This window comes from Rhamphochromis sp. 'chilingali', assembly GCF_963969265.1.
Source record: "Rhamphochromis sp. 'chilingali' genome assembly, chromosome: 1".
Lineage (NCBI taxonomy): Eukaryota > Metazoa > Chordata > Actinopteri > Cichliformes > Cichlidae > Rhamphochromis > Rhamphochromis sp. 'chilingali'.
The window spans coordinates 11237445-11259960 of NC_137929.1; the positions used below are offsets into that span (position 1 = coordinate 11237445).

General features: G+C 42.1%; 2 protein-coding genes across 6 annotated transcripts in view; both read left to right on the top strand.

Annotated features, from left to right (window-relative positions):
* The window catches only part of LOC308403394 (NACHT, LRR and PYD domains-containing protein 12-like), a 1254170-nt gene that overhangs the window by 852486 nt on the left and 379168 nt on the right, over positions 1-22516 (top strand). The gene's annotated exons all lie outside the window — the stretch shown is intronic.
* The window catches only part of LOC308403590 (uncharacterized protein), a 67079-nt gene that overhangs the window by 42677 nt on the left and 1886 nt on the right, over positions 1-22516 (top strand). Inside the window, exons 2-5 of one of the 5 annotated variants that reach the window (XM_080893145.1) lie at positions 14374-14465; positions 15367-15432; positions 15714-15819; positions 21012-22196. In XM_080893145.1, coding sequence (XP_080749271.1) covers positions 15802-15819; positions 21012-22196 — 1203 coding nt within the window. In that variant the 5' untranslated portion in view covers positions 14374-14465; positions 15367-15432; positions 15714-15801. The other 4 variants (XM_080893146.1, XM_080893147.1, XM_080893144.1 and 1 more) reach the window with 4 other exon arrangements.

Genomic DNA, 22516 nt, shown 5'->3' on the forward strand with positions numbered 1-22516 from the left:
GAGAAAACTGTGGTGTATATTGAGGTGGAGGGTGTGGTCTGTGGCTCAGGTGTAGAGTGAGGGTGGGGTGCACCACAGCAGCATGCTGGGACTGCTGAGGGTGGAGGAGGGAGTGATGATGACATCAGAGCTGCAGCACAGAGACCAGTGAACACACAGTCTGTTCATCTTTGCATAGATACAATATACAGCACAATATTGAATGACAGACACGCTGTGGGAGCTTCCACAGATACACTGACATCAGCATCCAGAGTCCTCCTGCTGCTCCCCCCTCAGAGCCCCGTGATCAGCACCAACACATTCAGTTAGATGACAGAGTCCAGCTGCAGCTAGAATCAGCTCCCCTCTGTGAACAACAGCACAGCCTCAGTGTTTCACACTCAGTGAAAGGAGGAAACAGCAGAAGAACACCATGTGTGCTACGTTTCCCAGGACACACTACAAACTGCACAAATACAGAGCAGCACGTGGAAGGACCTGGAGCTGCATTTACAGAGCTGCAGACAGCGTGATGTCCTGTATGGACAGGTGGAAGGAACCAAGTCCTCAGCTGGAACACTCGTGTTTGTCCACAGACAGGAAACACAGCAGGAAACTTCCTCACAGAAGTGCAGCTCATGGATAACACACTTCCTGTCAGTCAGAATGAGGCTGCAGCCAAACACAGAAAGGTGTTTTTGTCCAGATGAGCCCAGAGAAGAAACATGAGTGTTCACAGACATCAGAAGCTCAGAGAGGTGAAACATGAGGTTGGAGTCCTCGTCAGCATCCAGAAGAGCTGCTGTGAAACCCTGAGTACTCATGACAGACTCTGATGGCACAAACACATCATGATTCAAACAGAAAGACAAACATGGAGCTCCTGATCCTCCTGCATGAGAACAAGCTGACATGAGCGCTGTGTCTGAGAGTGTCTCCCTGTCACAGTGACAATAACACAGCTGCTGCTCACAGTCATTAAACTGACCTGAGGTCAGCTGTGCTCCTTACATATGAACCATGTGACCTCACATCAGGACTGTGGATGACTGTAGTCATAGAAGAGTAGAGCTGTAGCAGGTGGTGTGAGGAGGAGGTGGTGTATTCTAGTTAACGCAGTACTGAAACACTCCAGCAGAGGGCGCTGTTAAGTCCTTATTGTAACACAGTTACTGTGTGCAGTTAGACTTCATACATAATCTGCACTTATTTCCATCAGACATGCTGTCAGTAAATAATTGGTTTCTATACATTTCTAAACACAAAACCTCTTCACACTTCTAACATGCACATTTACACAACTAAATGGCAGTATTGATGAAAAGAAACACATTCAACAAATCCATTTAAACCTTAAAACAAACAAAAGGAAGCATCTCTATGGACAAACAAACCCCTCCACTTGGTTTGACCTGCTGATGTCATGTGTGACATCAGCAGGACTTTAAAATGAGGAAATGCCGGGCGGGCGTTTCCCCACACCTGACCCTCATGAAGCCTGAAAAGACAAACAAAGTATGAACAAATGACTTAATCTGTAACATAATAAAATGTGAAGAAACATGTAACTGAGTATTCAGCTTCATTTGCAGAATGTTTGATTTGCCAGCAACTGAATGCTTCCACACACAAACCCGGCATAGTGAGTGAAGCAATGTTACTTAACAAATAGCAAATCATAGCAAATACATAGAAACAGAATAATGTGTTTAATATGCAAAAGAAGAAGAAGAAGTAAACACATATGGGACAAATGGAGACCATTGCAGCTCATCCACCAGTGGGGTAAAAAGAGCAACCAAGAAAGTGGCAGCCTGCACGGCCACAGATGTGCTGGAGGAGCTAGAAGCTCTACCCATGGAGAAACTCCTGGAGAACCTTGCTAAGCCTAACAGGGGACAGGTACTTCTGCCCAACCTGGCAGCCACAAAGTGAACTCATTTAGGTAAAGATAACCACATGCACCTAACCAGCCTGCACCAGCCTGACATTTCTTCCTCCTAAGTAAAAAGCAATGGATGGATTGAACTTAGAGTCTCAGCTCAGTTTTCTATTTTGACTACCTACACCCCAAGATACTCTTTTAAAAAGTGTTGTTTTCAGATCCCTTTGAAGTTCATAAAGGGCCTGTTCATTTTCATTCAGATGTTTTATTACATAAATGTTACTGTTTTCTTTTGATTTATGCTCCCACTACACTGCACCTCTACAAACAACAATGCCACGGACTGTCAGCTGCTTTTACATGCTGTGAACATGAGTAGGTTTGATCAGAGTTTCAATTATCAAAGAAAAGACAAACTGAGCAAAAAGAAGGAAAAAAAGACCAACTTCTTCCCAACTGACAAGAAAAATACTCGTCATGTTTTCATAATAAAGGATCAGGCTCCCCATTTATGACAGCTTGGACCAATAATGTATGTTACACTGATGCTACTGTAGAGACAGGGTCAACATCTCTATTTAAATATAATTAATATACAAAACACAATAAAAGTTATACATGAATTATTCATTATTTTTACTATTGATAAAATTCATGTATACTAATCAAAGTTATACATGAGTAACGACATTATTAATAATGATTAATAATAATAATTCTAATGCCAACATGATGACTGTTCATAGCTCCTGCTTTGAAATACTGAACTTAAACATTGACCTGATGAAAGATCACAATTCACAGTGGCCCACTGTCAGAATCATTCTGAATATAAACTCATCGAGTTAATCTGAACCTTTCTCAAATGTGCTGTGAATAAATGCTGCTGCAAGCCACTGTGGGAAAGCTGTGTTATTATCATGGAAACATCTGTGACACATTCACAGAGGACGAGGACACAAAGGGACGACACACAGAGGCTGTGTTAAAGTCAAAAATCCAAATCTTTAGTCCTAAACAGGCAGTGGTTACAAACAGGAAGACGAGCAGTCCAGTAAACAGTCTACAGGGTCAAACATACAGAGAATTCAAACAGCTATTAAAAACAAATAACTGGACACTGAAAAACTTCAGCGATGTGTGAGGCACCAAAGGGAAGCAGCTGAGTATATTCAATGAATTATCTTCAAATACAAAGACAGAAACTCCTACAGGCAGCATGCAAACTGAGCAGGATACACAAAGATCAGAGATTACAAAAGAAATCAGAAAAGGATTTCAAACTTACTGAGAGCAAGGCCTCTGTTACAAATCTGTCTAATAGAAAAACATGCTGTACAGATACAATACGCTCAGTGTTCATGGTCATTTAAAAACTGGCTCTACCTGAACCACTTCAATATTTTATGAAGTCACTGAGTCGACGATTTCTACAGTTTGTTTCCTTCATTGCAGTTAGAGTGCGGCTGGTAAGGATGAAAACACACACAGAGCGTAAATTGTCTTTGTTAGTAACAAACGTCAGCAAAGAAAAGACAAAACACACAAACACTCTCATGATATTCATGAATCATCAGAAAGCATCCAAACATTCTGCTCGTGGACTTTTACAGTCTTATTTGCACTCGCTCATCTTCATAATCATCCTGATCAATACATGACAGGGGAGGCTTTGAGGTAGGCGGGGCTCTCTGCTGATGTCAGCATGAAAGGCAGGACCAGCGTCTGCCACATGTTGGTGAAACATCACAGTACACTGGCGTGGTTTCTTTTCCAGATGTTGGACGTTTGACACTTCAACGTTGAGGCCAACAAGAAGACACAGTTTTGGGTTGGGTTGCTGCAGGGTTTCTAACTGAGCAAAAGCAGAAGCACACAGACCAACAGGGATCAGATGCTGAGTGTTAGAGGAACATCTGTGCTGATCACTGAATGCTGCTGTGGTCTCTTGTTGAAGTTGGCTGGTGGGACAGTCTAATAGTGATATCCTGCCCATCGGAGGAACACTTTTAAAAACACATGCAATACTTTGTTTGTATTACAGTCACAGTTTATGTTATTTTTGTCCTTTAAAAGTGTTGCTGTACTATAAAGTCCTATAATTTGAGGCTAAAATGGCTCAGAGAGTCTCTCTCTCAGAGGATCTCCTTTGAAAGTGGAGACGGCTTTATCCGCTGATCCACGTCACTTTACCTGGATGTTTTCTTTGAAGCTGGATGAAGACTCCTCTCCCTCACTCCTGCTGCAGCTGTGTGGTCCAGTTGGCCTCTGAGGTCACAGTCAACATCTGTAGCAGAAGAGGGGAAATAAAAGTCCAGGTTACCAAAACTGGGAGCTTTTCCAAAATAGAGCGTAACTGGACTTTTTCAGCCTTACAGGCAGATAGTCGTCTGAAGCTGCAGCTTTTTCTTTTTAGCTTTTTCCAATCTCTGCTCTCGGCTTTCTTTGAGAACATGTCTGCTTTCTTGGCATGGGTCTGTCTGCTGTTGGTGAAGAGACTAAATCCACATACTCGCTACTAAGATCTCCTCAAGTAGTCTCAACCAGATTACAGTTTAAGAGTAAATGTCTCCTGAGAGTTTCACCTTGGGGAGATGCTGTCTTGCTAACATGCAATCATGAGCATTAATCTATGAGGTGAAAAAGTAATTTTAAAAGCTCCAGCCACAAGTTTTATTTCATCTGTGTTTTGGTCAGAGTCCCATCAGACCTCCAGAATGGTGTCAGAGTGTTTTCTATCCACATGATGAGCACAGGCCTCAGGTCCAGACCTCCACGGGCACCATAGCCTCTTTGGAGCTAATAGGTGCAAGAAGGTTTTGTTGGGATAGGAACTGAAGAGGAAACTGACGAGGAAGGTAAGGATCTTCTTCAGCTCCTCCGAGCCGGGACCTCTTTGTGTAGGCCAGCATTGGCCAGGCAGCCCTCCAGCATCGCTGGATGGCCGACAGTGGAAAACCTGGAGGAGTAGGAGAGAAACAGCAGCTTGGAGCATGTCTTTATACTGTTTAGTCTTTAGAGCCACAGACTTTCTTTTAATGTCATTGTTCAGGATCTATGACTGATTATGTATTTATTGTATTCCTCCATGACTGTGTGACAGCAAGTGGAAAAAACCAGCTTCACCTTTGTTGATATGCTTGTAATTTTAATATTGATTAAATGGCCCATGAAATAATAGAAAGCTCATATATGAAAATGTATTTTAAGAAGTAAAATGTTAATCTGAGTACAAAGGAGTACACTCACCTTCTGGTAGATGGAGGTGTAGCAAGCGCTGGTGAACATCCAGGCCTCCTCGTAGAACTGATCACTGATTGGATCCAAAACATCGATGGAGGATCTGTGTAAGCGCTGAGGATCGTCCTGATGGACAGAACAGAAGGAGAGTGAGACAAGTGAAGATATATTAAACAACACTGTGACATGAACTGAGCCACACACAGTTTGATTCACAGGTGATTGACACATTATTTGACCACGAGCAATCTTTTCTGGTTTGACGCCGTCTTTGTAGCCAGAAACCAGCTCTCTCCTCGGCTTCCTCCACTACACGCTTCCCCCACGCCAGTCTCCTCCGTCACTATAAAGGGGAGAGTCATGAGCTCCATCACCCTCACCTGTGCCGTCCAATGTCCCGCCACCAGCCTCCACTGCAGCAGGCCAGAGACCACACACTGCAAAAACCCACCTCCTTAATACTAGAAAAATACACTTATTTTTGGTGAAGATTTGCTTAAAACAAGTGAAATTATCTGCCCATGGGGTAAGTGTTTTTTTCTTAATAAGATTTCTTGAAATAAGAACAATATCTAGATTTAAATAAAGCTAAAAATAAGTCTTTTACACTCATTCCAGGCAACAAATCAGAACAATTGAAACTTAAAATAAGCTTTAACCACTGATTGTAGGCCACAAATAAAGATAATAAAGCTAAAAATAAGTCTTTTACACTTATTCCAGGCAACCAATCATGACTTGAAACCTAAAATAAGCTTTAACCACTTGTTCTAAGTAAAATGTCGGCATAAAACACATTTTCTAACAAACAAATCAAGGCAAATAATCTAAAAACTAGTACATTAAGTTGAGCCCTCGAAAGTCCACACAAAACCTTGGTTCCGTGGCTGCTCTATTTACAATGACTACAGGAGCTGCCCAAGGGCTTGTGGAAGGTTCAATGATGTTGTCCTTCAACATTTGTTGCACTTGTTCTTCAATCACACGTTTCTTAGCAGGTGACGTGCGATAGGGTGGGAGTTTGACAGGTGTTGCATTGCCAGTCTCTATGGCGTGCTCAGTGAGAGCCGTTTGACCAAGTTGACCATCAAACAAGGAGCTAAACTTGCTGAGCAGATTTAGTAAAGCATCCTTGTTGTTCTCTGAGAGACTTGCTTCAGACAGTTTGGCTGTTAAGTCTGAGCGAACCAAGTCCAAAGACATCAGTGTTCCAGGTGAATGTGAGTAATCATTTTGAAGGTCCTCTTCATTGTCTGCGAGTGGGCAGGGGATGTCCTCAATGTAGACTGTTCTAGTGGGAATGTGAATAGAAACAGAAGCTCTTGCCATAAAATCCATTCCCAGAATGAAAGGAGAGGACAAATCTGGTATTATGGCAAAACGCTGGTAAAAGTTCTTGTTCATGAATCCAATATTGAGCCAAATAACACCAACAGGAATACAGGGAGCATTATTGGCGAGGTTAACTGCAGGACCATTCCACTCACTTGTGTTTCTAGGGTAAGAGTCATTTACTTGAATGAGATCTCGTACAGCCGAGAGGAAAGCACCCGTGTCGAGGGTAGCATCCACAGATGAAGCATTGAAGTTCACTTTCGTTCTTAGTGGGGTATTCCAGTGGACTTGTGAAAAATTGTCTTCCAAGTGTCCAAGACTGTGTCCACCCTGTAGTGAATCGGGCGTGTGAGGCTCCGTTAGTAACTGGGGGAAGGTTGGCCTCTGTGAAATGTCCCCCCCGTAGTTTCCCGACTGCCTGTATTGTGGCTGGGATGTGGTGCTGCTTAATTCCACCTTTTCATGGCCAGGGTCAGAGGGGCCAGGTGCTGGCAATGGCTGGACTGGGCCATGCCTAGCGGTGTTCGAGGCTCGTTGTGGCAAATGAGGTTGGGTGTTACAGTTTGGGCAGGTGCGTGTAGTGAACCCTGGCTGAGAGCATTTGAAGCAGTAAGGTTCAGGCTTATAGTTGTCTTTGCTACATAAAGCAGGCTGTGGTCTTTGTGGTCCAAGCACTGAGTGAAGCTCATGAGCGCGTAGCAGCAGGTCCATTACAGAAGTGACATTAGCGCCATACAGGGCAACTCTGTATTTTTCGAGAGCATGTTTACTAATTAGGTCAATTCTGTCTTTTTCAGGTGGGGGGCTCTTCAGTTTGTCAAACTCACTCAACACGTGGGCGACAAAGGTTGGGAGCGGCTCATCCTGAGCCTGAACACGATCCAAAATTCCTCTCAGGATGCGTTCTTGGTTGTCGGAGGGCAGAAAAACTGTCTTAAACAGTTGACAGAATTGAGCCCATGATGTGATGTGGGAGCTCAGTGCCTTGAACCATTTCCCGGGCTCTTTTGCAAGAAAGTGTGGCAGTTCATTTGGCAATTGCCCATCAGTTAGGTTCAATGAGGCTTTGTATGTGCCAACTGCATTTAACCAGTCCTCAGGTTGCACTTTTCCGTCCCCAGCATACACAGGAGGCTCCAGCTTTGCGTGATGTAAAGCTGCCGCAATCACTCTGGAAGTGCTGCTGAGTTCAAGTGAGTGAGATGGGAGGAAAGGATTTGTAGGTTGAAATGGGTTGCTGGGCAGGAACGGATTGGTACTGTTGGTGGGTTCAGTTTTGTCCATCACATGAACATGAGGTGTCGATGTGGCCATTGGGAAAACAGGAGACTGTGAGACTGCAGGAGGGGGAGAGTTCCCCGTTGTGAGTTGGTCCCACTGCCTTAGTAAACTCTGCTGTATGTTCAGTGAGTCACGTAAACAATCACTAAGCTTATTCACCTCAGTTCTTAACTCCACCACTTGTTGGCTAAGGCTAGGAGTCACATTTTCAACTATCTGGCACATAGACATGGAACTTACGTCTGGGCAGTGTGCCATTGCGATTTCAAAAAAATTAAGCCGCTCCAGGGCACAGCGCAGTTATTGATATAGCAGTAAAAGAGTCAGTTAGGTCAGACTAGAAAGACAAAACTGCAAAATTGCGTTCAAGATTAAATTTAGAAAAACCACATATAAAATTTCGCCCAACAACTGAAATTAGACTGGAGTGATCAGAACCATGTTATTACAATAGCATGTCTGCAACACTAGAGCTCAATGCAAGATTAGTTTTAAGTCGTTTCGTTATACTGAGTCGAAGACCAGCACCAACGGTTGTAGTTGGCCAAGCTATCACTTACATGTGCTACAGTCAGTCTCAGCAGAGGGAAAGGGGAATGAAAAGTCAGCAGAAATGTTCATGTCCAGGCTCTCCACAGAAGAATTAATCCTTAGAAGACGAAACCAACAACAAATAACAAATCCACGGAGTCCATTCGCGTCGCGGAGTCAGCTTCTCTCTTTTTCTTTCTCCCAAGCGGAGCAGCGGCACACCACGGTATCCAGAAATTAGTTGGGTCTAGGGCTGAACGATTATGGAAAATAATCTAATTGCGATTTTTTGCCCCAATATTGCGATTGCGATGCGATATGCGATTATTTTTTAAGGTCTTTGTCTTCTGTATTATTAAACAAAGACAAGCAATACATCATATAGTATGGCCAATACTATATTACATTAATTTTAAACTGTTCTTTCCTGGAAGACAGACCTCTGTTATGATGACATGAGGTGATGCATGAATTGATGACTGACATTTTTATTTAACTTCTTCAATCACAACAGTATATTTGAACATACACAATAGTTTATTTTTAGCTTACAAACATCTGAGCATAAAGTGCTGACAAGGAACCCTGGTGTAAACATTAAAATGAAAGTCAGTACAATGTGCAGATTGCAGAAATATACATTAAAAAAAATCAGTGGCTTTACCACACTCAGTTTTTCGACATCTGTGAACTACTAGACAGTCATTAAATTAAAAAATAATATTAAATAAATAAAACTAATAAATAAAAAATACACACATCTTACTGATCTCTGCAGTCAGTAACATTACACATAAAGTGCAAACATAATAGCAATTGTATAAACACACACACAAACACGCCTTTAAAATTTAAAGGCGTGAAATTGGACGGTCTAGCCAATCAGAAGGCTAGTTCTGATTAGCGTCACCGCTGTCTCGGTGGAGTTTAATAAACTCGGCCGTCTGCTTCTTGCTATCTAAAATATAACCAGACACTGGTGTAAATTCTCGACTGTCTCATACTTCTGTTTAATAAGTTTTCTGTTTGACGTTTAGTCAGCTGTGTGAAAAACAAGGAGGAACCCACCCGGGGGATTAATAAAGTTTTATTTTATCTAATCTAATAACTTTAATCTCAGCCAAACCGATTTAGGGTTACTGATGCGGCCGAGAGCGGCACAACTCCCGGCACATCATTTTCAGATCACCGCGGAGTTTCGCTGCTCGGGTTAAACGTAATATATAAGTCACTTAGACAACCTAAAAATGTTATTGTTGGGCTTTTTTCAGTGTTTTGTTTGTTCGTGAGTAAATCGGTTTGGCTGAGATTAAAGTTATTAGATTAGATAAAATAAAACTTTATTAATCCCCCGGGTGGGTTCCTCCTTGGTTTTCACACAGCTGACTAAACGTCAAACAGAAAACTTATTAAACAGAAGTATGAGACAGTCGAGAATTTACACCAGTGTCTGGTTATATTTTAGATAGCAAGAAGCAGACGGCCGAGTTTATTAAACTCCACCGAGACAGCGGTGACGCTAATCAGAACTAGCCTTCTGATTCAGAAGGCTAGACCGTCCAATTTCACGCCTTTAAACTTTAAAGGCGTGTTTGTGTGTGTGTTTATACAATTGCTATTATGTTTGCACTTTATGTGTAATGTTACTGACTGCAGAGATCAGTAAGATGTGTGTATTTTTTATTTATTAGTTTTATTTATTTAATATTATTTTTTAATTGAATGACTGTCTAGTAGTTCACAGATGTCGAAAAACTGAGTGTGGTAAAGCCACTGATTTTGTTTATGTATATTTCTGCAATCTGCACATTGTACTGACTTTCATTTTAATGTTTACACCAGGGTTCCTTGTCAGCACTTTATGCTCAGATGTTTGTAAGCTAAAAATAAACTATTGTGTATGTTCAAATATACTGTTGTGATTGAAGAAGTTAAATAAAAATGTCAGTCATCAATTCATGCATCACCTCATGTCATCATAACAGAGGTCTGTCTTCCAGGAAAGAACAGTTTAAAATTAATGTAATATAGTATTGGCCATACTATATGATGTATTGCTTGTCTTTGTTTAATAATACAGAAGACAAAGACCTTAAAAAATAATCGCATATCGCATCGCAATCGCAATATTGGGGCAAAAAATCGCAATTAGATTATTTTCCATAATCGTTCAGCCCTAAAGATTAGTATGAGTAATTTTAAAACTTAGTAGCGGCCGCCATTGCTGGAAACTGGAGTTTGGCTGGGCTGCGCTATGAATTCTGGGATATGGTAGTAATTTGGACAGCCTTCGGCGCGTCGCTGTGACGTAATCGGTCTACAAATGCGGCCTCAGGAGGATGCAGCCCATGAATTTGGACATGTCCAGAGTATAATCGCAGCCTTTGCGGTTAGAAAATTGCACTTGATCATGTCGCGATATTATCGCAAATGCGATATATCGTTCAGCCCTAGTTGGGTCCCACCTGAGCTGAGGCTGCGGCCATGGCTGGAGAAAACGTCCGAGCGTCCACAAAACTGGGGGGATTTCCGAGACAGTTCACGTGCAAGAAGAGAAGAATCCTCGGCGGGATGCAAAAATCGTCTGAAGTCCAAGGGGAAAAAGTTCGGGCGCCTGTTGTAACGTGCAGTGGAGATGAAGCCAGCCGCAGGGGTGTGCAGGTGGGTAGCGAATGAGCAACAGCTTCTGACTTTCCAAAAAGTACTCATTTATTTACAATATCATAAATAAAAGTGCTACCTCTACCACACATTACTAAAGAGCACACTAGTCCGCGTACACACGGGAGCATCCATTACAGGAGGAGTGCGAAGAAGAACAAAAAGGGGGTGACACCAGTCGTGAGACAGGAGGCGCCGCCATGTGGTGATACACTGCATTACAATAGCAACTGTTACAATATAAATATTGTTCTGAGAGGCTTTTTGTTGGTTGAGTCTGAAATTGATTGTATGTACAATTCATATCCTTATAAAACGGCAGAAATATGGTGTTTTATTAATAAACTTACATTTATGGATATAAAATAGCTAAAAGTATTAACATGCCTCAGAGAAATCACTAATAACACTAAGGGCTGGACGGATTTGATTTGCATTCTTCAAGAAGAGTGTGGTGTCATCAGCTAGCTGGCTGATGATGAGCTCCTTATCAGCTGTGCTGATTCCTTGTATAACAGGTCAAATCTCGGGGTGGAGTCTTAATCATTTTAATTGAGCTATTGCCATTCGTGTACAAGGTTTTGAAAGCTTTACAGAAAAATGCCAAATTTTTCCAAAGAGTGGAAAATAAATTGATGTTCAATTGTATCAAAAGCCTTTTAAAAATCCAGGAAGAGAATGAAGCTATAGTCAGATACCAAATCAGAGTAATCAAGTAGATCTAAAACCAGTCTCATGTTCTTAGAAAGGTGTCTGTTTCTCATAAAGCCTGATTGTGTCTCATCGATAATTGTGTCCAAGAACTCTTTCATTCTGTTAGCAAGTACTAAAGCCATAATCTCATAGTCATCATTGAGCAGACAGATGGGTCTCCAATTATCAATAAGAAGTAAGTCTTTGTTTGGCTTTGGAATAAGTGTTATGAGACCCTGAGTAAGAGTAGGAGGGAGGATGTTATTCTCTACACTTCCTATGAAAAGCTGCAGTAAGAACGGAGCCAGGAGATTAGAAAATGATTCATAAAACTCTGCAGTTAAACCATCTGTGCCGGGAGATTTGTTGGCCTTAAGTGCAGAAATAGGATTACAAACGTCCTCCACAGTCAGAGGGCTGTCACAGTGACTTCTATCTTCCACAACAATAGTTTTTAGGTTTTTAATATTATTGAGAAACAGCGTTGAGACATATATATATATATATTCTACTTTTCTAAATGATTGACTATTTCAATGGAGAACCTAAATGACACGGACCCGTGTTTGTTATTACATATCTCTATTTTGAATGTGACAAGTCTATCATTGCCTGTTATTCATAGGTATTAACAGAGTTTTTGGCCTTTTTTTCCTCTATAACAGTTAATTGACTCTTTACAGTGGCCTGCTATGGTTAATAATAACATGTTCAGTCATGAGTGAAATCAAAGCTTTTCTTCACTTTAGCATTTAACATTCCCAACAATATAATGTGATACCTTAATTAAAACACAGCTAATAAAACACAATTTTCTTAATGCAAACATCAGTGACTCAACATTAGCAACCAAAGGGTTCAGTCTGCAGCTCACACTCATGTGAAGCTACAGCCTCCCCCTTTAGTCTCTGTCATCCTTCTGCTCCTGCAACAGCAAAGCAAGACAAAACCTCCACCCTTCTTCTACAGGCTGGGTGAATTGTTGTGGACATTCACTAATCCTAAAGTCGGCACCGTTTTTGTCTCAGTATCAAGTCAGTTAAACTTTTAGTCGTCAGTCCGTCACAGTCCAGTCACATGCATACATCCACACACATTCATACCAGATATTGCTGATAATGGAGTCTCACGCGCAGCCTATTCGAGCCTTCATCACCAGCAAGATGACGTCATCATTTTAAAGGAAAACAGCTCCTTGTTTTTGGACTGGATTGACTCGCTGCAATCCTTTTAGGCTCAGGACCTCTCATGTGATCAATGTCACATATAAGTGAATTTCTCCCAAGCCCATTATAATCATGGAGAAAAACACTTTGCGACTGTTTCCAGTAAGAATATTTTATAGCGCTTTAAAGTTCAACCTCTCAGGTCTAGATTAAAGAGCTGATTTGTTAAATCGGGAACTCACAAAATACCAAAATATCACCACCGGTGGATCACACCTCTCAGATGTTCTTATCTCAGTGCACTGTAACAAAAGCACAAACAAACGCAACCAATAAAATACTAATAAAGTAACAAATACTGGGGCCCATTGCAAACATGTCCAAGCATAAAACCATCTTTCTCTCTCTTAGAGAAAGAAAACAATCCAAACCTCACTGATAAAATCAACCTAGTGTCAAGCAAAACCCAAAAATCAACCAAAACTTCACCAGAAAGTTTTCCTCCCTCCCAGGACAATATTGTGCAGGAATACAGGCACCGTAACTCCTTTTGCACTGACAAAAACATGTTGGATTTACTTGATTCAATAGTGGACACTGGTTGCACACAAAGGTTTTGCTTTGGCAGAAACTTAAACAACTGAGTTAAATCAACACAACCTTTTCATATTCAGTAAAGCTGCATGTTGTGTTCATAAAACACGATTGAAACATGTTCAGATGGAGTAAGTTGAGCTCCTGGAACATTTTAATCCTTCAATTGAAATTGAATGGGTCTACAACAACTACCATCCTCCTATCTCTATCCTGGTTGCAGCAGGGCTGGGAAATAACCCTGAAGTGATAGGTTACCAGGCAGGGTACACCCTGGACAGCTCACCAGTCTATCAGATAGAAACACACAGCCGTTTACATTCATGGATAATTTAGCCCAGGACCTTCTTACTGTGGAGCAACAGCACTAACCAGCATGCCAACAATGGAGGAAATACAGGAAAGCTATGATTTCCTGTATTTGAGGCAGAATTATGACGACTGTTTGGTAGCTGTTATTGTCTCTCTCTCTCTCTTCATGTGTGTTTCTCTGGTGAAACAATAGTTTTGTGTTAATGTTAGGGCTGCACGATTTTGCATAAAATGAGAATCACGATTTTTTGGCTTAGAATTGAGATCATGATTCTCTCATAACAATAAATAAACATAAAAACAACAAATGTCTCACGTTTTGTTGTTGCAGCAAAATGTTGTAGTGCTTGAAATTCCGTCTCCACCGTTGCTCGACGCTGCGTGTACAGAGCAGGTAGTGCAACAATAGAAAAATAGTTGCGGGACGGCACTGTGTAGCGTTTGTCTAGGGTGTTGATCGTTTTCCTAAATCGCTCGTTTTGCACAGAGTTGATGGGAGCCATATCTTTGGTCAGGTGATAAGTAATAGCCTCCGTAATGTCTTTGTGCCTGCGGGAGTTCGACGGGTATAGGGAAGCGCTGTATAAGGTTCCCGTTATTGATGTTTGGGTGGTTGACCGGGACGGATTTTCTCCTGTCACTTTCTCGTCATCCCTGACGTGCTCTCCGTTGTTGTTTCCCTGCTAATTTTAGCATCACACGGCACAGCTTCTGTATCACGTGGTATAAGGCTCCGCCCTTGTCATTTGTTGAGCAGGAAGAGTGAGCGCTTGTTTTTATGCAGAGTACGTCCCGGATCAAAATGTGAAGTTTTACAAATCACCACTCCTGTTATTCATGATGATTTCAATAACATCACATAATAACATGTAACATCCTGTAAGCACAGTCTGCCTGTGTCTTTTCTCTGCAAATGAACATTTTCAGCCAATATAGGTAATATATCAACATGGCTGCCGTGACTAAGTTAGGAATATTTATAATGTCATTTCCAAAACTTGCATCTGATCTGCAATTTGTAGCAGATCTGCTGACTGTCACAGAGCAGCTGGAGCAGTCTCAAATGTAGGTCAGTCCACTGCTGCCACCTGTGGCCAAGTGCCATAGCTAATGCTGGATGAACTCGTGACACATCTGCACCTGTTTCTATGAACACATTGAGCAGAGTCTGAGTGGCTGCACTTACACTGGTGCATTCAAACATATTGAAAGATGCCAGCGATGTGGATTGTCAAGACTCAAACCAACCATTGAGCAAAGACAGCAGGATCACTTGTTTCTGTTTGTTATACAGCCAGATTTACTCGTGACACACATGTGCAGCTGCTTTATCACCTATTCTGAATTTGTTTCAAGCACAATACATTTGTTACACATGTTGGGATATTGTGTTTGTTTTAAATGTTATATACCTGTGTGGTATGTGACTTGTGTTGCCATGACGCCAGGTCTCTCTTGGAAATGAGATTTTTAATCTCAATGAGATTTTTTTTTTTTACCTGGATAAATAAAGGACTAATTCGTAACTTTCAGTGTTTTCCGGTCTTCCAAAAGAAGAAAACGCTTCAACTACATGACATGCAGTTGTGTATTTGTTTTCACCTTATCATACACTTGAAGTTTTACAAATCACCACTTCTTTAGTGAATATCATTTCAGTCTCAGACAATCTCGTTTCTCTTACAGAGGTTGAATGCACCTTCTGCGGATGGCGGTACCACACAGTGTGCGTGGACTTCCCCTGCACAGAAGGCAACTACAAATGCTGTGAATGCTAAATAAACAGAAACAAATGATCCCTGTTGTCTTTGCTTGATGATTGGTTTGAGTCTTGACAATTCACATTGCTGGCGTTACATCTTTCAATGGCAGCAATGGCAGGTATCAGTGCTCAAACCTTTTGTGTTTGTTTCCAACAAGTTGCCCACCTCGGGAAACAAAAATGTGTTCTTTTACTTGTCAGATGAACATATGAGACACTTTGACTCTTCAGTGCAGTGTGGAGCCTAACAAAGATCTGTTTTGTGTCCCAGCTGATCAGCAGGAGGAGGAGAGTCTGACGGAGCAGCAGAGGAACATTTTCAGCTACTTGGATTCAGCTCAGCCACTACAGAGGAAACAATGAGCTCAACACAGAAGGTGACAGACAGAGCAGGACCATATGACCAAAGATATTTATCACCATATACATTTGAACATTTGCCATAACGATGTAGCTGACGATAGAATTGACACCAGACAAAATACTTTACAGCTGCACAACTTTATTAAAAACCCATCAATGTATTTTCACTGAAACAAGCAGCTGTTGTTTATGTGCATTAAAGTTATATAAAAATGTAACAGTGCAAATGCAAATTCCTCGCTGACAGTTTAACCAAAAGGCTTTTCCAGTGGAAACTGGCCGACACATCCTGAGCATAACCATGTATAATATCCACTAAACTTCAGAAGAGGTTATACAGTCGTGGCCAAAAGGTTTGAGAATTGCATAAATATTGGAACCTGGAGAAGTTGCTGCTTAAGTTTTTATAATAGCATTTTGCCTGCACTCCAGAATGTTATGAGGAGTGATCAGATGAACTGCATCGTCCTTCTTTGCCATGAAAACGAACTTAATCCCCAAAAAGCCTTACCACTGCATTTCATTGCTGTCATCAAAGGACCTGCTGAGACCATTTCAGTGATCGTCTTCTTAACTCAGGTGAGAATGTTGGCGAGCACGAGGCTGGAGATCATCATGGCTGTATCCCGATTCAGGTTCTGCAGCTTTAAAGTCCTCAAGGGCCGCGTACTCAAAGACCGCTAAGGCCGAAGTGCTGACTTCTGCTAAATGGGTCAAACTGGGCAGAAAGTCTACAAACACATAACATCCTTATAGAATATGATGTAACACTATAGATCAACTTACCTCAGAATATATAAAGCATATAAACAGTTACAGCAATGTGATGCAACAAACACAGCAGCTACTGATCCAAAATACTCAAAGCTTCATAGAACTGAAACAAACTTATTTTTAGCTCCATTCTGCTGCTGATACATACTTTAGGTTTCTGAACATTAAACTTGTTGCTGCCTTTCATAGTGTGTAACTTGAAGGCCCTGAGTAATTTCTCCCACACTGGAAACACTGGGATGATCACATTATTTGAACATTACCTAATAAGACTGATTCAGCACAGACAGTTATGTTAAACTTTCCTAGCAGTCCTTCACAAACAGGGAACAGTCTGTCTATTCTCTCCATCTGTCAGCTGCTGCTGGCTCTTCCTCCTCCTCTTCCTCACACACTGCTGAGTTTGTCCTGGTGGATCATCAGGGCTGCAAAGCCTCACAGATGATGTGCAGCAGTGGGTCCCTCAGTCTGTCCTCACTCTGGACACTTGCAGTCGTCACACATGGAAATCAAATGTGTGATAAGCTGCAGGATTCAAACACAAGTGTAACTTATAAACACATGTTCATACTTTTATTCCACAATCAGAGAGAAAGAAACAGAGAGAGAGTGCAGGACAGACAGACAGGTGACAGTCTCAGGTGTACACACTGCTACACAACAGCACCAGAGAAGCAGGATTTAGTGTTTGTGTTATTACGAGTGTAAACAAGAAGAGTTCCAGATGGTGCAGTGGACACATGTGTGACTGCTGTGATTAAAGCATCTTTCTTTCAGCTTAACGAGTGAACCGTCAGCTCGTTCAAACACACGTTAAAGTGCGTTTGGCTCGACACCACCGAACAGAGGCAGCAATATAACACAGCTAACATTAACAGTGCAGTGAATCCTGCTTGTGCCGTGATATTCAGGACTGCAAACCGAGCAGCATCACTAACTTTCAGCTTGTTGTGTTTGTGGATATATGACTGACTTTAATTATCCACAAAATCATCACATTCTCTGTCAGATTAAGGTCGACTATTGAACGGCGTATATTTTAAAGGCTTTAAAACCAAGTTAACGCTGAAAGTACAAACATCACTAATGTCACATAACTCTGCCGACAAGGCATAGCTATGGCTATGAAATGCTCTTTGTGTATCGCTTCTTCATTATGAAAGATGTCATTAATGCACTAGTAATGTCTCATCTGGAGTATTGTTCAATCATTTGGTCAGCAGCTAATAAGACAGATCTTAACAGACTTCAGTTAGTCCAGAATAAGGCGTCCAGATTAGTGTGAAGATGTTCATACTATACTAATATTGATAAAATGCATAATAAACTTTCTTGGCTTCCTGTACAGGCTAAAATATTCTATGGCTTACTTGTAGTTCTAAAGAAAGCAATTCTGTTAAACACACCACATTTATTCTGCTCAGCTGCAGTATCCAGATGAAATACATCATCATATTACACAGTTTTCAACAAGCTGCAATTTAGTAAATGCTCGAGTTAAAAGTAACGTTTTGTAAAACTGTTACATTTAGAGCAACTTTTAAGTGGAATAAGTTGCCTTAAAAAATTAGAGAATTATTCAAAACTTCAATGAACACTTAAAAGCCGATTTACAGAGCTTTTAGTTGTTGTAAATATTGTAAGACACGATTTGTTTTTGAAATTTGTGTAATGTGCCTCAATGTTATTGATATTATTATTATTGATTGCTTATATTTTAACAATTGTGAAACCTCACTGTGGATGTAAGAGTGAAATTATGTGGATATCTTGAATTCACTTTATTGTGTAATATTTTATGTGAGTATTTGACGGACGACGAGCAACATCTGTTGTGGAAGCTAACGGGGTTCCTTTAGAATAAACAAACATAGGATTTATTATCACTGAATAATTATGTATAAATCTATACAAATTATAGAAATATGTAATAGGAAACAACAAAATAATCTAAATTATAAAATTATGTGTGTGTGTGTGTGTGTGTGTGTGTGTGTGTGTGTGTGTGTGTGTGTGTGTGTGTGTGTGTGTGTGTACAAACAGGAGGGATGGGCATGAGTTTAGTGTTTGAACAGTCATGAATTATCTTTAACAGCAGGTTGGATGTGCCTTCAGAGATGGAGACGAGGCGAGCCTGAGGACAGCTAGGGCCAACCTTTCCCGTGGCATCAGAGAGGCTAAGAGACAGTACTCCAGGAAAATATCTCATCACTTCAAAGACAGCAGAGACTCACGGAGCCTGTGGCGGGGCATTCAGACCATCACAGATTACAAGCCCCCACCACAGACCTGTGATAGCACTATCCCCCTGCTGAACGAGCTGAACACTTTCTTTGCTCGCTTTGAAGTCCAAAACAGCACCACTGCACAGAAGACCCCACCCCCTCCTGGTGACCAGGTGATGACTCTGTCACCGGACAGCGTGAGGAGATCCCTCAGCAGGATCAATGCACGTAAAGCTCCGGGTCCTGACAACATTCCTGGTCGTGTACTGAGAGACTGTGCAGTGGAACTCACTGATGTCTTCACAGACATCTTCAACATATCACTCATCCAGGCTGTCGTCCCCACATGTTTTAAAGCCACCACAATCATTCCGGTTCCAAAAAAGTCATCTCCCTCCTGCTTTAATGACTACCGTCCTGTTGCACTTACTCCCATCCTGATGAAGTGCTTCGAACGACTAGTCATGCAACACATCAAGACTGTCCTGCCCCCCTCCCTGGATCCCTTCCAGTTTGCGTATCGGCCCAACCGCTCAACCGATGATGCCATCTCCACTGCACTCCACTCGGCACTCACACACCTGGACAAAAATGACTCATATGTTCGAATGCTGTTCATAGATTTCAGTTCAGCATTCAACACCATAATCCCCCAACAGCTCATTCAAAAACTGGTCCAGCTGGGGCTCAACACCTCACTGTGCAACTGGCTGTTGGATTTCCTCACCGGAAGACCTCAAGCAGTACGGGTTGGCAGTAATACATCCAGCACCATCATTTTAAACACGGGGGCCCCGCAGGGATGTGTGCTGAGCCCCCTCCTCTTCACTCTGCTGACCCATGACTGCACTCCATCATACAGCTCCAACCTCTTCATCAAGTTTGCGGACGACACAACAGTGGTGGGTCTCATTAGCAACAGGGATGAGACCGACTACAGAAGTGAGGTGAGACGCCTGGCCACGTGGTGTGCTGACAACAATCTCTCTCTGAATGTGGAGAAGACGAAGGAGATTGTTGTGGACTTCAGGAGAATGCACACCCAACATGCTCCTCTGACCATTGACGGAGCGTCTGTGGAGAGAGTGAGCAGCACCAAGTTCTTGGGTGTGCACATCACAGAGGATCTCTCCTGGACGTACAACACCACAGCACTGGCCAAGAAATCACAGCAGCGTCTCTTCTTTCTCCGCAAACTAAGAAGAGCAGGAGCACCAGCCCCCATCATGTACACTTTCTACAGAGGCACCATCGAGAGCATCCTGTCGAGCTGCATCACTGTGTGGTTTGGAGCCTGCAATGCGTCCTGTCATAGAACCCTCCAACGCATAGTGAGAGCTGCAGAGAGGATCATTGGTGTCTCTCTCCCCTCCCTCCAGGACATTTACAGCACCCGTCTCACTAAAAAAGCCCTTTGCATAGCGGCTGATCCCACGCACCCAATGCAAAGCTTCTTCAAGCTGCTGCCGTCGGGGAGGAGACTGCGGAGTCTCCAGGCCAGGACCAGCAGGCTGAAGGACAGCTTCATCCATCAGGCTGTCAGGAAGCTTAACTCCCTCCCGATTCTGCCCCCTCTCCCCTCTCTCCTCCACGGTCTCACTGAACTCTGTCACACACACACAAACACACACACTCTCTGACTCACTCACTGGCCTGCACCAGTTACCAGTCACTTTGTGGAGCATTGGACTGCCATTACCTCATAAGACTTTGTTGTTACACTTTCTCTTACCGTACATTACTAAATCTCCATTTGCACTATTTGCCTATTTGCACTACTCTGCCTGGTTTACACTCAATGTCACTTACCCATTATATTGTATATTGTATAGCTTTCTTGTTATATGTAAAATTGTATTTATTTAAATTTTTACTTTTTAATTATTTTACTTGCATTTTTAATCACTTTTATATTTAAATATATTTAAATGTTCATTTGCTATTTATCTAGGGATTGAGAGTAACGCAATTTCTATTCTCTGTATGTCCTGTACATGTGGCAGAATCGACAAATAAAGTTGACTTTGACTTTGACTTTGACTTTGATGCGTTAGAACTACCAGCAGGTGGGGATAAGAGACCTTTAAGGTGTTTGGTGCCACGCTCCACCTTCAGGTTTAAAACTAGTGTTAATGGAGTTTGAAGGTTGAGTTTGTTCCACGACTGCATTTCACTCACTGCCTCTGTTTGTATCTCTGTCACTGCAGGACCAACATGGAGCCAGAAGTCAGCGCTCTCAGGAGGCCGACAAACCTCACAGAAGAAAGGGAGAGAAAAAACACACCTGTGACGAGTGTGGGATGGAGTTTACTGTGAGGGCTTCACTAAAACAGCATCAGGTCATCCACACTGGAGAGAGACCGTTCAGCTGTGACTTGTGTGGAAAGTCTTTTTCCTGGAAGGGTTACCTAAAAAGACACCAACTCATCCACAGTGGAGTTAAAGCGTACAGCTGTGATCAGTGTGGCAGAGCTTTTACTCAAAGTAGCAACTTACAGAAGCATCTAGTTACCCACTCTGGAATTAAGCCATACAGCTGTGATCAGTGTGGCAGAGCTTTTACTCAAAGTAGCCACTTACAGAGTCATCTAGTTACCCACTCTGGAATTAAGCCATACAGCTGTGATCAGTGTGGCAGAGCTTTTACTCACAGTAGCAGCTTACAGAGTCATCTAGTTACCCACTCTGGAATTAAGCCATACAGCTGTGATCAGTGTGGGAAGGGTTTTACTGTGAGGGCTAAACTAAAACGGCATCAGGTCATCCACACTGGAGAGAGACCGTTCAGCTGTGACTTGTGTGGGAAGGGTTTTACTCTGAAAGCTTCACTAAAACAGCATCAGGTCAGCCACACTGGAGAGAGACCGTTCAGCTGTGACTTGTGTGGAAAGTCTTTTTCCTTCAAGCCTTCCCTAAAACAACACCAACTCATCCACAGTGGAGTTAAAGCGTACAGCTGTGATCAGTGTGGCAGAGCTTTTACTCACAGTAGCAGCTTACAGAGACATCTAGTTACCCACTCTGGAATTAAGCCATACAGCTGTGATCAGTGTGGCAGAGCTTTTACTCACAGTAACAGCTTACAGAGTCATCTAGTTACCCACTCTGGAATTAAGGCATACAGCTGTGACATCTGTGGAAAAACTTTCAGCCAGAGAGGGAGCCGAAATACACACCTACGCATTCACACCAGACATGATGTGTACTGCTGTGAACAGTGTGGCAAATACTTTACAACAGACGCACACTTACAACAACACATGTTTACCCACACTGAGGAGAGACCTTATCAATGTGACCTGTGTGAGAAGACTTTTAAATCTCCACGTTACCTGAGCCTACACCAAGAGATCCACACCAGAAAGAGACTCTACAAGTGCAGCTACTGTGAGGTATGTATTTATATTGTTATCTTGTCATTTTAGCCTGACTGTTTGGAACAACTCTGCTCATTAAACTGTGTTAGCATGTTAGCAATTCTACTGCATGGAAAAGCAGCTCTGAGTGATTATTCAGATTTTCCTTTCAGTTATGATTTTAGTATTACTGTAGTATTATGGTGGTAGTATTGTAGTTATTGCAGCCCAGTAAACTGAGTGTGTTAACTGAAACAGTCAAATGTAGTTGGACGTCTGCAGAGATGCTGTTTATTTCAGGCGACGTTCAGGATACAAATGTTGAAGGACTGACTTACACTGTCTTTGTGTCTTTG